Raw genomic sequence first — 16,279 nt, forward strand, 5'->3', positions numbered from 1 at the left:
CATATTGTTACTATTGTGCCCCATAGAATCCCACTATTGTTATTATTGTGCCCTTACATTATTATTGTTATGTCGGCTCTGATTATGTTATGACCCCTTAGACTCCTATATATATAAAGGAGGTCTTTTCATTTGTATCATCCAAGAATTGTTCATTTATGTAACGTAAAGGAGGTTGCCCCCTCGAAGAGGCTGAATTCTAAGGCGTTGATCTATCTTTTCTATCTTTTCTTGAGCTGGTTCCATAACATATATACCCTGCTAGATCTTCGCATATGAACAAGTTCGTGAATTCAAATCCTCTGCAATTTCGATGGATGATGAATAGAACTCGGGCATCCCTGAAGATTTCGGTGATCATTACAGTCATGACAGTTTGAATTCTTCTAAGGTAATTTTGGATGGTTATCATAGTTCAGGAGGCTGAATCATGGCAATTATGATTGCGATAGAATGTGGTTGTCCGTTAAATGAAGCAGTCCCTGTGTATGCCTGCTATCATGAGAAAACAGGAGCGCTATTACAGTTTTCTGAATATGTGTCCTCTGCGTATGACTTGGACCTAGCCATTGAATCAATGTGTCCTATGAGCACGAATAGACAGAGGAAACCAAAATCTGGGAAGCTGAAGAAGCAAGCGAGCACAGAGGAAATGACAGCGAGCATTAAGGAAGTCTAAGAGGCGGTGTAAGAGGAAACGAATGGACAGAGGCACGAGAATGCATAAAACAGTAAAAACAGAGGACTGTGGTGGCTGTTGTTGTTGCGAAGAACCAGAATATGAGGTAGCAGAAGCAGCAGAGGTGGTTAAGCATTGTATGAAGTTGCTGGTGAACGCTGGTGAAGGCTGCTGCAGCTGTTGAACACTGTTGAAGCAGTTGGAGAAAACAACAGAACAGAAAGAGGGTCCAGAATAACAGAAAGAGGGCCGCAGGGCTAACAGGACAACAGACAGTCGAAGGGGAGAAGTAGCTAGCAGAGAACATAAGCTTGAACAAGAAGTTGTTCTTTATGCAGAGCTTAGTGCAACTAACAGTAGACTGACTAGAGCTGTGTGAAGACATTATCAGAGAGCATGAAGGCTATTGGAGACTATGCGTGGGCAGTGTGCAGAGTTGTAAAGACTCATTCATAAGAAGACTGGTTGTCATTGATACTGTAGTTTGGAGACTACAGTGAAGCTGTAAATAGACAGAACTCAGCAGAGAAGAGTTCTGAGAGCAGAACATTACTATCAAATGAATCCTTACAAGAAAGAAGGATTGGAGTCCTTGGGGTTGGTGCCTCAGAAGTAAGAAGGATAGGAGTCCTTGGGGCTGGTGCCTCAGAAGCAAGAAGGATAGGAGTCCTTGGGGCTGGTGCCTTAGAAGTAAGTAGGATTGGAGTCCTTGGGGTTGATGCCTCAGAAGTAGGAAGGATTGAAGTCCTTGGGAGTTTGTGCTCCTAAGTCCAAGATTGTTGTCTTGGCGAAATAGAGTTGGTGATCTGGAGGTTGGAGCCTCACCAAAGTCCAAGTTGGAGCTTTGCAACTGATTGTAACCATCTATATATTGTATCTATTTTACTGCACAGATTATATTAATAAAAGCATTTATTCCTGTTGTTCATCTTGTGTTCTGAATGTATATGTTTTAACTAGTAAAACAATAGTGGGAAAAAGAAATACTGATTCACCCCCCCTCTCAGTATTTCCAACATAATGGAAGAGAAATCCCCTAATGATAATGCCCTAGATTTCTCAACATGATGAGCACCATAAAAGGCACTTCTCAGTCCACCCTGGTTATCCAAAAATCATTACAACACTTAGAAAGGAGTTTGTTTGGCCTAGTATGAGGGAGGTAGCTAAGTACTTGGAAAATTTCCAAGAATTTCAGTAGGTAAAGGTGGAGGATCAACAACCATTAGGACTATTGAACCCCCTTCCTATACCAGAATGAAAATGGGAGGATATTTTATTAGATTTTATTTTTGGTTTGCCAAAAATTAGAAAATGTCATGATTTGATTATGGTTGTTGTAGACAAATTATCAAAGGCTTCTCATTTTATAACTGTTCAATCTACCTATAAAGTTTCACAGGTGGCAAAAGTTTTGATGAAGGAAATCTTCAGACAACACAAGATATCGAAGACTGTCATATCTAACAGAGATGCTAAATTCACTTCCAACTTTTGGAAGGAATTGCTTATCGGAATAGGCACAAAATTGAACTTCACACTGTGTATCGCCCACAAACAGATAGACAAATGAAAGGATAAATCAAATCCTTAAAGTAATTCTATGAATATACATAATGAACTAAGCCATTAAATGGCAGGATTATCTACATTTATTTGAGTTGACCTATAATAATAGTTATCAGGCATCACTCAAAATGAGCCCTTTCAAGATTATGTATGGAAGGAAGTGTCATGTCATCCCCTTAAGTTAGAGTCAGTCTGAAGATAGGCTTATGTTATGACCAAATCCATTACAAGAAATGGAACAAACAGTGAAGAAAATAAAATAGAACCTAAAAATAGCACAAGATAGGAAAAAGAGTTACACAGATTTGAAGAGGACATAAAAAATTTCAAGTAGGGGAACATGAATATATTAAAGTTTGACCAAAAAAGAGTTCTTAAATTGGGAAACTGTGCTAAAATAGCCCCTTGATTTTGTGGGTTGTTTGAAATACTAGCCAAGGTAAGGCCGGTGGCCTACCAGCTAGCATTTCCAACCCACATTAAGGTTCATAATGCATTTCATGTGACTCTTTTGAAAAAGTATATTCATGATTATGCTCATGTTATTGATTAGAATGTTGTACAAGTCCAAATGAAATGCAATTTCCAAATCAATCCTCTACAAACTTTGGATCATAGGGAAGCTACACATTAGAATCCAGCCATCGCCTAGATTAAAGTGCAATGGAAGTAATTTGGTCTTGAGGAAGCCACCTCAAAGATGGAGTATGAAATGAAAGATGTTTTTCCTGTGTCGTTTCAAAGGAAATGAAGGTTTGAAAACAATAAGGACAATGTTCCATTTTAAGGGGAGGGGAGATGTAATACCTTTCTAAATCAATTTTAAAATGAATTTTATGATTTTGTAAATTTGACATGTGGTTGAAAATCCAAAATATGAAAAGTAAACATTTTATGAGAATGTAAATATTTATTTATGTTAATAAAATGAACTTGGTTTACTTATTATTATTTTTGGAAATAAAAGAAGAGCCACCACATGATAGGTTAGACTCCCAACTACCAGGAAATGGTTAGAATCAGTTATGGTCTAGGAATGGACAGAAAAAAACGCAAAAAATAAAAAATAAAAAAAAAAAAAAATCCTCCATTCTTTGCCACAAAGGTTTTGTTGGCTTATCATACCACCAAGAATATAACATGACTACAAATAAATGTCAAGGCTGGAAGTTGTATAAAAAGTACTATGGGATATAAAGGCGGTATGAATTAAAAGAAAACAAGGTGCGAGTGGGAGAGAAAGATTGGACATGTACCCATAATGAGTACGACATTGCTTAGGTTAAGGAGGCGTAAATTTGTGAGATATTTCTGATTTGTTTCCTGGAAGGAAAGGAGCCTAGAGCTCGGGGGAACTATTGGAATTGTAATGTGGCTGCCTCTATTGTACTTCTAGGAATTCTATATAAGTATATGTGTTATTTTGGAATCTAGTATTAAACAGGTTAAGTTTTTAAGTTCAAAATGAGAATGCATAAAGAAGTACTCTAATGTGAGCATGTTAATTACTAGTGTGTTCAATAGTGAGTTAGATTTGTTGTCATTATTAATTATTTATGTGAAAAATATGTATATATATCTCTATATATTGGTCATTGTAGAAAAACTAGAAATTGATGTGCAAAAGACTTAGGGTGGACATATAAAAAGTTAAAACCCTAGACATTCCTTTGAATGTGGAAATTCAAGTGAGGGAACCCAAACTAAGAGCCCAACATTGTTTCCACAGTACAGAGAGTGAGTTAGTGGTTAATATAAAGCTATGAAAGAAAAATGGGGTTAGTCACATTGGATTTTAACCCAGAAACAAACAAATGTATATATGTCTGCAAACAACCTTATATGGCTAGTATTCATAACATTATATGTATTTACATTGGTCATGATTTGAAAAGAAAATTGTAGAGTAGTAACTATAAGTAGAATGGGAATAAAAACTGCTCCAAGATGGTTATGACTGTTAATACTGACAAGACTAAAATCATGATAATTAAATCCAAAAAGATCAACTATGATAATTTAATTTATGATACTAACTACTTTGCGAAAGTTTCCTCATACAAATATCTAGGAACTGACATTCATCATCAGCTCAATTGTAATTATATCATTGAGAAAAGTATAAGTGGAGGTTGGAAAGGTTATTATAGGCTTGAAAACAATTGTAAGTCAATCGATATTTGTGTATGGAGTAAAAAAAAAAATTCCTCTTTGAGACTCTCGTCACCCTTGTTATTTTATATGGATGTGAGGTTTGGGGTTGCAGTATATCTAGAGAATCATGGAGGAAGATTGAGTTGATCCAAAAGAAATTTATAACTTACAACCTCAAGATTAAAGGGAATACTCCCTACCCTATCCTCTTGATTGAAGTTAATCTTTCCCCCATTAGAAGCATGGTTGTGGTTAGGTACCTTATGTATAAGAAGAAGTTATACAATATGGAAGTCAAGAGGTTCCCCAAAATTAAAAAATACTTAAAAGCAAAAAAAACCAAAAGAGTTGGCTTTAGAGTAATTTTAGATTAATGTTTTTGATTTAGAATTAAAAATAGAAACAATTGTTAATTTTACTACATAATAATAATCATAATATCAAATATGTCCTTTTGATCATAACTTAATTATGAAAAAAATAATTTATCTACTTACTTTGGCCGCGGCTAATAGCTCTACACAATTGGATCTCGGAGGTATGGAAGCCTCTAATCCCTGATGCAATTAATATCTATCCCTGTGCTAAGGGTTTCTTTATAGTAGATTTTGAAAACCCTGAAAGCAGACAATGTATTCTAGATTCCGGCCCTTGGTTTTGGGAAAAATCAGGCCTATTCATGAGGCCATGGAACCCATCTTTCGATCCCTCAACAACAGTCATAACCTCAGCACCAGTTTGGGTGAGACTGCCAAACCTACCCTTGCATCTCTGGAATTTCTCTTCCCTAAAAGCCATTGGAAATGCAATTGGAAAATTTTACTACAGGTGCCCAGAAACAGAGGAATATGCCAAAACCACCTATGCACGCATCTGTGTGGAAATGGACTTCAGTGCCAGATTCCCAACTGAAATACATCTAACAAGTAAAGACTATGTGTGGAATCAGAAACTCGATTATGAAAGTGTTCTCTTCAGGTGTCGATCCTGCTTTGAGACAAGCCACCTAGCCAAAAATTGCCCAAAAGCCTCCCAGAAAAATTATGCTAGAAAAAATCACCACAGATCTACATGGTGGGAAGGAGCACAAAGAGAACACTACACTGTCATCAAAGAGGAATACTCTCGAGAAAACTCTGAATCACAAGAAATTGGGCAAGAGAGAAACATCTTTCAAGACAAGTAGGGGGAAAGCCCCGCCCAACAACAAAACAGTGAACTCGACAACCCCTCAAGCATCAACAATTATGACTCAAATACCGCACAAAATAAATCTTCATTTAACAGCGATGCAGATCTCCTAGACCAAACTTCTTCTCCGACTATCTTCAAAAAGACGAACACAGTGGATCACGAAGCTAAGACACCAATGATCCAAGAATCAAAAGAGATGAAAGAGATGCAAGATAAAGAAAGTTGGAAGACCGTAGAGAAAAAGCTACAGCACCAATCTCGCCAAGAAAGATGAGGAGCCACAGAATTAGAAACTAAGAAAATTATAGGTCCGATAGACCAATTTGGTCTCAGTGGACGTTAACCATCATCATCATCATCATCAATAAGAAAGACAATGCAAAATTCCATGGGGAAGATCACTTGGTGAACTATGTTATGAATTATTATGTAAATTGTGAGATTCAAAGTTCAAATCGCCTCATGGGTGTTTACCTAACAAACAAACAAAAATAAAAAGAAAATGCAAAATTTATGCTTATAAGAAACATCCATATAAATTAAATGGTTGGTAAATGTCTATAAGCACCAATTTATGATAAACATCAAAACACTTAACAGACCTCTTACATTGCCCTTAACCATGGAGATTCACCCCCATTTTCTATGGAAATTACCTCTTACATTGCCCTTAACCATGGAGATTCACCCCCACTTTACTATGGAAATTCTTAACGTAAATAGTTTTTCTTACAATATCAATTAAAAGAGCATATCTAATTTGGAAACAAATCTTAACCCTTGATACGTATATACTACTATGATCGATCAACTTACAATTGTTTGGTTTGGTCATTACGCTTCTCCTCCCACTTTACTATGGAAATTCTTAACGTAAATAGTTTTTCTTACAATATCAATTAAAAGAGTATATCTAACTTGGAAACAAATCTTAACCCTTGATACGTATATACTACTTTACTATGGAAATTCTTAACGTAAATAGTTTTTCTTACAATATCAATTAAAAGAGTATATCTAACTTGGAAACAAATCTTAACCCTTGATACGTATATACTACTATGATCGATCAACTTACAATTGTTTGGTTTGGTCATTACGCTTCTCCTTTATGCTTGGTCAACTGTTTGGTTTGGTCATTACGCTTCTCCTTTATGCTTGGTCAACTTACCCAAAGATCTCGATGGTTTGGTCATTACTCTTCTTCTTTAGGCTAATGATATCGTTGTTTTCTTCTAAGTAGGAGCATGATGGCCTCGACAAAAAGCTTAAAATCTTTCAAAATTATTGCTCAAAGATGATTATGACTGTTATATAAATTTTATTTACTTGATGGATATTTGTAAAAGTTAGCTAAAAAGTATATATATTATAAATTATAATTTTATTTAGAATATGTAAAGATATAATTATATTTTATTATAATTAATTTAGAAAAATGAGAATTCCTAAAATTTTAAATTTATATTCTTAAATATTTAAAAGAAATAAACATTTTTAATTACATCCATAAGTGTTATTATTTTAAATATTTTTTTTAATTAAAAAATATGAAAACATATTTATTTACAAAAATAATTAAAAAAAAAAAAAAAATCTCAAATTTCAATGATACAGTTTAGGTTATATTTATAGAAAAAAAAAATATTCATTTATTAAACATGACTCTTTTAAATTAGAAATTTTCAATTTAACTCGTATACTATAATATGTATAGTAGTTAAAATATTATTAATAAAACATCTTTTAAGTCAGGAATTTTCAGTAACGAGTTATTAAGCATTTCTTATATTTGAATGCAAACTAGTAAATTTCGTGGATAATGCAAATTGCGATGGATTTCGTGGATAATCCAAATTGTGATGGTCTGTCAACAAATGCCTCTGCCATTGTTCCTTTCAATTTTATGAATCTGGTGCGTTTTTATGAACAGAAAATAAAACCAGACCATCCCAAAACTGACATGAATGAGAATGATAATTATTGAAGACACCAGGGCAGATTTGCATGGCTATGATGACATGTATGTTGATGCTTCTATATGTGCTGGGAGCGCCTTAATATCAACTGCAAAACGTTCTTGAACCTGTCTCAGCACATCCTCCTCTGATGAAGAAGCAGAAGAAACAAAGGTAATTGCAAGACCCTTTGTGCCAAAACGTCCAGCCCTTCCAACTCTGTGCAAATAAGTATCTGCAGACTCAGGCATGTCATAGTTGATAACTATATTAACTCTTTCAATGTCAATTCCCCTGCCCACCAGATCAGTTGCAACCAAAAGCCTCATTTTCCCCTCCTTGAAATTTTTGTATCTCATCAGTCTTTCATCCTGCTGCATTCCAGAATGAATGCAGGTACAAGGAAAGTTGCTCTCTACCAGCAGCTTGGATAGCTCAGAAGCCCTTTTCACACTCTTCACAAATATGACCACCTGGTTGAAGTCCAGCACATCTAGCAAATCAGACAACTTCCTGTTCTTTTCCACCTCAGCCAAATTTATATAGTGCTGAACTAGCCCATGAAGTGTGAGCTTGGCCTCATCATCAACATATATCTCCATAGGGTCCTGCATGAATTTCTTGCAAACAGGCCTGATTTCCTTGCTCAGTGTGGCTGAAAACATCATGACCTGCTTGTCATGAGGGGTCATCTTGAAAATGGCCTGTACATCTCTCCTCATGTCCAAAGATTCCAGCATTTTGTCACATTCATCCAGAATAAAATGCCTGATATTTCTCAGACTGAGATCCTTGTCTTTTGCCAATGTCAGAATCCTTCCAGGGGTGCCAACAACTATTTGTGGGCAGTCATTTTTCAATATTGCCTTGTGAGTTTTGATAGGTAGGCCTCCATAGAATACAGCCACCTTCAATTCTTTCATATAAGTCATAAACCTCTCGAATTCATGGCATATCTGGTATGCCAATTCTCTAGTATGGCACAAAACTAGGGCAGAGACTTGGCCTTTTGTGGGTTCGATCTGCTGCAGAGTTGAAAGCACGAAAACTGCTGTTTTCCCCATTCCAGATTTGGCCTGACAGAGTAAATCCATTCCCAGGATCGCTTGAGGAATGCACTCGTGCTGAACTTCTGAGGGATGTTCAAATCCAGAGTCCACAATTGCTCGAAGGAGCTCTGGTTTCAGTAGGAAATCCCTGAAACCTGAGCTATGAATGCCCACATAACCTTTCTTCGAGGCTTCATCAGTGGCAGCGTATTCCTCCAATGTTTGTGCGCCCAATTCCTCTTCTTCATAGTCCAGAAGCTCTTCATTGTAAATCTCGCCTTCCTTCAACTCTTCCACATTGTCTACTCTTTGTTCTGCCATTTTCGCTTAAAAGAAAGCGCAAGCGCAGGCTTCTGATGAAATAGAAGAAGAGGTTTTCTTGTTGTAAAAGAGGAAAGAATGATGCGCAAAACCTGCTGTCTCGGAGTACCCTCAAATTATATAAATTAAGGTTCAAGAGACATATTCATCTCATTCAACCATCACGACCACTCCCATCACTGCAGAAATAAATGCTAGAGTCATTTCATTCACATTAAATAAACCTTGGTGTTTTACTCTCTAATATTTATATAAATTCCATTTTAACCCCAAATCTATTATAGGCCGACAAGAATTAATATTATTTTTCTAATATTTATATAAATTCTATTTTAACTACAAATCTATTATACCCGACAAGAATTAATATTATTGTCTCTGAAAGTCTCTATATTTAAATGATGTTGTAATGGAATAAAAGTTTATAAAGATTTACAAATTGTTTTAATTATAAAATGCAAAAAAATAATATAAAGCCCACTATAAAAGAGATGTTATAGTTTTCATAAATAAATGTAAATATTTAAATATTGACTCAACTAATAATAAAAAATTGAGTGCCGAAAATAATAAAATTCAACTTGTTAAATTGTATGTTTTTATTAATAAATTTACAAAAAAAATTAAGATAAAATAAAATCATAATATGCATATCACATTAAAATATATTACAGTATTATAAATTAAGATACATTTTACTATATAAATTAAAATAATGATTACATAACTATATTTAAATTTAATTAATAAACACACAAACACTTAGTACTTACAACATAATGAGATTCTTCACCCTAGATATTCACCCCCCACTTTACCATGGATATTATTAACTTGTAAATAGGTTGTGTTACAATACCATGGCTTATCAATACCACGAGTCCAAAAACCATAACTCATTTCACAATCAAAATATCTATAAATATTTTATTTTAAATTAATTTTATAACACTTTTTTAAATTAAATCTAAAGGCAAGAAATATTATAATTACTTTTGAGATAAATCTAAACCCTCTATTCTCACTACTAGTAAATATATTATGTGGAGATTCCATAGAGATTAAACCAAGGTATTAATAAAATTAAAAATGAGAATATTTTCCTACATAGAAATGTGAAATTTACATAATATTTAGGCCGATAGGCCTTTCTTTGAAACAGAGTTTCGTCGTCCTTTTCATTCTCGGGTCGACACGTGGCATGAACTTTTGCAGAGGAAGGTGGAACATTCAGGTTGACACGTGGCGCGTAAAATTTGGGTTCCGCCCCCTTGCCTCTGGAAGTTGCATCACTGGCCAGACTCCGGTACCTCCACCTCGGCGGAAATTATTTCTAGGGTTCGGTTCCCGCTTGCTACGGAAACCTGACGAGTCTCCACTACCTGGGCCTCAACGGAAATGGCCTCACCAGTAACTTGCCGCCAGAGCTCGGCAAACTCGCTCAGTCTGGCATGAAAGTATTCAATGTCTCTAATAACCAGCGCTATGGAAGAATACCGGCTACTACAGTTCTGGCTATGTTCAATGCTTCTTCGTTCACAGGAAATCCTGGGCTCTGTGGGAGCCCATTGCCCAGGCCCTGCGTGCTTAATGCAGTAGTGACCCCTTATCCAAGTCCTATTATTACAAGCTTGCCAATGGAGCAATCTTTTAGGCCAACTGTTAAGAGGCATGAAAGGCTAAATCGGGGAAAAATAGCAGGAATTGTTGCGGGATCCATTGTTGGGGTGATTGTCATGCTGTTCCTTATTAGCTTTTATGGTAAGAGGTACAGACAGCAGAAGCCTGGGGATGAGGCTGAAAACGTTGCAGGTGAGAAGCTTTCGATCGAGGAAACTGGTTCTGATCTGTATTATGCTAATACTGATGCTAAGAGCCTTCAGTATGAGCAACAGCGGAGTGGGGTTCTTATGTTCTGCAGTAGGGAAGCTCAGATGTACACTTTGGAGGATCTGCTCCGCGCATTTGCTGAAATTATGGGTAGAGGCACGCTGGGGACTACTTATAAGGCTCTGATGGAGAACAAAACGACTGTAACTGTGAAGAGATTGAAGAATTCTAACAAGATGACTAGGGATGAATTTGAGAGGCATATGGAGATGGTGGGTAAGCTTCGACACCAGAATATAGTTTCTCTGAGAGCTTATTTCCAGGACAAGGAGGAGAGGCTTCTACCAGAGATATTCCAGTCCCATTAACTTAGTTTCGTTACTGGGGGTCTCTGATATCAGAATTCCAATTTCGTATATAGACAATTTAATTAAATAATACAAACTTGCAGTGAATTTAAAAAAATTGGTTTGTAACTAGTTAATGAAATAAAGCTCAAAATCATCCCCCACCCTCAGCTTGCTTGTAGTCTGAATACTGATTCTCAGGATTTAAACCGTTGCCAATATGTTGAAACCCCATATGGTTGATAAATTGTTTCCAGATCCATTGCATAGGATTTTTCTCTTTCTTCGATGTTTCGATCATCATCAGGATGAGACACATATGTTGGTTCCAAAGGTCGAAGAAAAAAGAATAACACTAATAACACTATGCAATGGATCCCAAGACAATTTATCAACAGAACTCATCTCGCAGAAGTCTCAAATCTGAAACCCTATATGGTGTTGTCATAAGTCATCCTTTTCTAATAACATGACTTTCAGACCACATATTTAGAAAACTGATATGAAACTACAATGAATATAGGTGTTTCCAGAAAATCACCAGAAAACATAATTTGAGGTGATGAACTGAGAAGAGAGGTTTATAATGGCCCAAGATGGTTGTCTAAACTCAGCATATGCAATTCTCCAAGGAAATGGACTGCTTGTTATGTCACAATCAACCCAGAAAGTCTTCACTGGCACAACCTTAACTGGTTAAGGGGGATTAAACTTCTAGTCAGGACCAAGCCAGTAAGACTTGTCAAGGCCAACTTTTTGAAGAGTTACCCTTTCAATAAGGATTGCATGCAAAACTAACGGGGATCATTGAATTACACAGGGTTTATATAATTATATAATATCATCTAATTCAAAGAGACAACTTTGTATGTGGAATTCCATGTCTGATTTATGTAATTTGACTGGTTTCTCAGGCTCAAAATCAAAGGGGAAGCCTCTGCACTGGACGTCCTGCTTCAAGATTGCTGAAGATGTAGCCCGTGGCTTGGCCCACCTGCATCAAGCATCCAGATTAATTCATGGTAACCTCAAATCTAACAATGTTCTACTAGGAGGGGATTTTGAAGCTTGTATTACAGACTATGGCCTTACCGTGTTTGACACCGAGCAAGCTGAGGACACAGCCCTATTAGTCTACAAGGCTCCTGAATGCCTCAAATATAACAAGAGAATGGGACCCAAAGCAGATGTCTACAGTTTTGGAGTACTGTTACTTGAGCTTCTTACAGGCAAGATCCCATTGCAGTCCATCCTCAATGGAGAAGCCATGGATCTACAAAAATGGGTTCATTATGTTCGAGCAGAAGAACTTCAATCGGGTGTTATTGATGGCTCTGTCTCTTCCACTGACTGCCCTGAGGATAAGTTAATAATACTTCTAGATCTAACAGTTGCCTGTATAGCTCCAGCTCCAGAAAGAAGGCCAACAATGAGGCAGGTTTTGAAGATGATTGAGGAGGTCAAAGAAGGCCAACAATAAGGCAGGTTTTGAGGATGATTGAGGAGGTCAAGGAACATTCAGCTTCTTCATAGAGAGGTGGATCCCCAGTATATTATGTATCCATGGCTCAATGTCTTTATAGAATGCCATGTATTGAGGCTAGCTTATAGAAGTTCTATTATATCATGACTTCAGGTATTCAACTTATCCGTTGAACTCACTGAGAACAATTCATATTTCTGGTTGGAAGTATTGTGCACAGACTTCAAACTTCCATGTCTGGCTGATCAAACATGGTTATCACATCAACCACAACTTTAAATGTGGTTATATTGGTAATCACTGTATTTGGTGCAGGTTTGGCAGAAGATGATGGATATATCATCAACTTGTATTTGTGGTTTTCAGTAATTTATATTTATATAAAGCATAGTTTGATTTGCAAACAACCAGGAGCGCTTTGCTATGAAGATCATAGAGCCTACTTACCACAGGCATAGAGACTTTGATTTATAAACAAAATTAGAAATAAAATATAAATGGGATTTTCCTGTGTATCAAGTTGAAAAATGGAATTCTATATTTCCATCTAGTACAAGTCCAACAAAAGTGCAATTGCCATCGTTGTTTGTTCTCTCTCTTACCATGATTTGAGGTGCTATACTATTCCGAAGGGTTTATAACTTTATATTGGTTAGATATATGCATGTTTTTATAGTTTTTCAACATACATATATATTTTAACATGTACATATATAGTCTGTTGTTGTACCGAATGGTGGCCAATTCACTTTCTTCAATGCAACTTCCTTCGTTGGGAACCCTGGATTGTGTGGGCTGTATCTGGGACCTTGCACAGTTCAGCCCAATTCGCCGCATGCTCATGTTAAGGGTTCTTTGATTTCTTCCACTGTAAAGCTGGTTCTGGTCATAGGTTTGCTATTATGCTCACTGGTTTTTGCCTCTGCTGCCATCATCAAAGCCAGGGCTTTGAAGAAAAGCAATGCTTCAAGATCCTGGAAGCTAACAGCATTCCAGAGGCTGGACTTCACCTGTGAAGATGTCTTGGAGTGTTTGAAAGAGGAAAATATTATTGGAAAGGGAGGAGCAGGGGTTGTGTACAAGGGTTCGATGCGGAGCGGTGAGGAATTTGCAGTGAAGAGGTTGCCTGGGATTGGAAGAGGGTCTTCTCACGACCATGGTTTTGCTGTAGAGATTCAGACTTTGGGAAAGATTCGACATCGCCATATAGTGAGACTGTTGGGGTTTTGCTCAAATCAAGAAATCAATCTGCTTGTTTACGAGTACATGCCAAACGGAAGCCTGGGAGAGTTACTGCATGGGAAGAAAGGTGGGCATTTACAATGGGCTACCAGATACAAGATTGTTGTTGAGGGAGCTAAAGGGCTCTGCTATTTACACACCATGATTGCAGCCCGATTATAATACACCATGATGTAAAGTCCAACAACATTCTCTTGGATTCCAATTTTGAGGCCCATGTAGCCGATTTCAGCCTTGCAAAGTTTTTGCAGGATTCTGGGGCTTCGGAATGTATGTCTTCCATTGCAGGTTCCTATGGTTGCATTGCTCCAGGTAAACAATCAAGCTTATCTCCTTGCCTTTAATATTATTTCAATGTGAAATTTCCATGCCCTTTGTTTCTCTGAAGAGAATCAATTATATGAAGGCTGCTGATGGATCGAATGCTTAGATGTAAGTTCTCATACAGTATTTTTCTTTTGTTATTTTTTCAGAATATGCATACACGCTGAAAGTGGATGAAAAGAGTGATGTTTATAGCTTTGGAGTAGTGCTGATGGAACTATTCACTGATAGAAGGCCGGTGGGTGAGTTTGGAGATGGTGTAGATATTGTTCAATGGGTAAACAAGATGACTTAACTCAACCAAGGAAGGAGTTTCAAACATTTTGGACGAGAGGCTGTCTTCAGTTCCTTTGCACGACGTTATCCACGTTTTCTGTGTGGCAATGGCATGTGTTGAAGAAAATAGCGTAGAGAGGCTACCATGAGAGAGGTTGTTCAGATGCCCAGTGAAATTCCAAAGATCAAACCTTCTGAAAATCCCCTACCTGCTTCAGAAGGAGATGAATCCCCCCAACAAGCCGGTGCTGCCCACCCTCCTGATCTCCTCTCTATTTGAATCCATTTTCAAATTTTCATTGTTAGGATACATGGTTAGTGCCAGTTAATGTTGTCAAAATTCATACACAGAATATCAGTTAGCAATCGCCACCTCAAAATTCCTTTCAGGAGGGAGATTACTTTACTCAGATGCATTCTGTGAGTCCTGTTGTTTGTTGTGGGAGTGAAATTTATTCACTCATTTTCCTCTAGTGAGACACCATTTAAACCATGCCCTCTGCAGACGCCATATTCATGAAGGTAAGTCTTGAACTCGCTGAGCTGTCATGTAATTCAATTAGAATGAGCTGAGAGCACGTTTTGACTATACAATTTGTTTGTGCGATATCATCAGTGGATCATGCATGCCTGGGGTGACAAAGACTGTATCAAGATACTGAAGAGATGCAGGAAGGCGATCCTGGAGATGGGGAAGCTCATTATTGTTGACGTAGTGGCGTTGGACTCTAATCACAGAGGTGGTGATAATAATAATGGTGGCCAGAAACAGAAGCCGGTTGTGGATCCTAGTTTAGTTCTAGTATTTGATCTAGGAATGGTGGCGCACTACTCTGGTGGGAAGGAAAGAACATAGAAAGAATGGAAGAAGATTTTATTAGGTGGATTCGGTCGTTATAAAATAATCATCATCCTTGATTTCCAGTTTGTGATTGAAGCATTTCCTTCTTGATTATCTGCTCTCTATAAGCTTATTTTTAGTATTTACAGTGTTAAAATGCAATCAAATTATTGTATTTACAAAATAAATGAAGATTTATCAAAGGCCTTATGGAGACATGAAACATCCGTAGCTAGTGATTTTCTTTAGTCTTACCTCGCAGTCCTGAGAAGACAATGCATCAATGGGTCACGGGACGCTCCTCATCTCCTTCAGAGACATGGAGGATCCGTAGACAGTGCTGTCCTTTCATCTTACCTCTCTCTGAGTAGATAATGTATTAACGGGTCAGGGGGTTTTGTTTTTTGTGGTTCTGTTATGGCTCATGAATGGATGCGTTTATGGATTGAAATTTAAGGAAAATATGGGTTTATTGTAGCATATGAATGGGATGCATCCAAGCATTGAAATTTCAGAAGTTGGGTTTATTGTGCATATGAAATGGCATGTGTTCATGCTTTTGAAATTTTACTCAGAGAAAAGAAAAGATGGATTTGGTATTGCATATGAATGAGATGTATTCTTCGTATATGCTTGGCCATCTATAGAGGTTTCTTGATTTTGGGTATTAACTTAACCTCTTCATTTTGGGTAATTAACTTACTCTAAAATGAAATAAGACATTCAATGTGTACCTTGTAATCTAGATATAAACAAAACATCTAAAGAAAAGTAATCGCACAATGATTCAGTGCAAGATAACAAGGTTTTCCACAAACCAATTATCTCTTCTAGAAAAATTCAACAATTCCAATTTAATAATCCTATCGGCCTCTCTTTGTACCTTTTGGGACAATTGCTAGTATTAATAACCAGTATAGATCCATTTTACCTAAGGAAGAAGCAAATTTATTTATGTGCAAACATTTCTTCAATTTTTGCACTCAAATAAATGTTTCAATCATGAGAGGTT

The 16,279-nt window shown here is 36.9% G+C and overlaps 1 protein-coding gene and 2 pseudogenes across 2 annotated transcripts; 2 read left to right on the forward strand and 1 right to left on the reverse strand.

Annotated features, from left to right (window-relative positions):
• Positions 1–7,607: 7,607 nt before the first annotated feature.
• LOC149204533 (DEAD-box ATP-dependent RNA helicase 15 pseudogene) lies at positions 7,608–8,663 on the reverse strand (annotated as a pseudogene).
• Positions 8,664–10,214: 1,551 nt separating this feature from the next.
• LOC149204534 (inactive leucine-rich repeat receptor-like serine/threonine-protein kinase At1g60630) lies at positions 10,215–12,991 on the forward strand. The gene is made up of 2 exons (XM_089394743.1): positions 10,215–11,030; positions 12,016–12,991. Exons 1-2 carry the CDS (start codon positions 10,376–10,378, stop codon positions 12,579–12,581), a joined length of 1,221 nt encoding a protein of 406 aa, XP_089250869.1. The 5' UTR covers positions 10,215–10,375; the 3' UTR covers positions 12,582–12,991.
• On the forward strand, positions 12,728–15,821 carry LOC149204535 (leucine-rich repeat receptor-like serine/threonine-protein kinase BAM1; annotated as a pseudogene). The gene is made up of 4 exons (XR_016253015.1): positions 12,728–12,737; positions 12,900–12,949; positions 13,302–14,138; positions 14,300–15,821. The product of XR_016253015.1 is annotated as a leucine-rich repeat receptor-like serine/threonine-protein kinase BAM1 (transcript).
• Positions 15,822–16,279: the final 458 nt, after the last annotated feature.

This window comes from Pinus tabuliformis, chromosome 1_2 (genome assembly GCF_031772625.1).
Source record: "Pinus tabuliformis cultivar Carrire ecotype Pingquan chromosome 1_2, CPIR1, whole genome shotgun sequence".
NCBI lineage: Eukaryota > Viridiplantae > Streptophyta > Pinopsida > Pinales > Pinaceae > Pinus > Pinus tabuliformis.

Bases quoted from the DNA above. Each gene is read 5' to 3' on its own strand.
- LOC149204534 (XM_089394743.1), top strand. From the start codon at position 10,376: ATGAAAGTATTCAATGTCTCTAATAACCAGCGCTATGGAAGAATACCG. The intron at 11,031-12,015 runs GTAAGCTTCGAC...CTGGTTTCTCAG, and splicing joins GAGGCATATGGAGATGGTGG to GCTCAAAATCAAAGGGGAAG.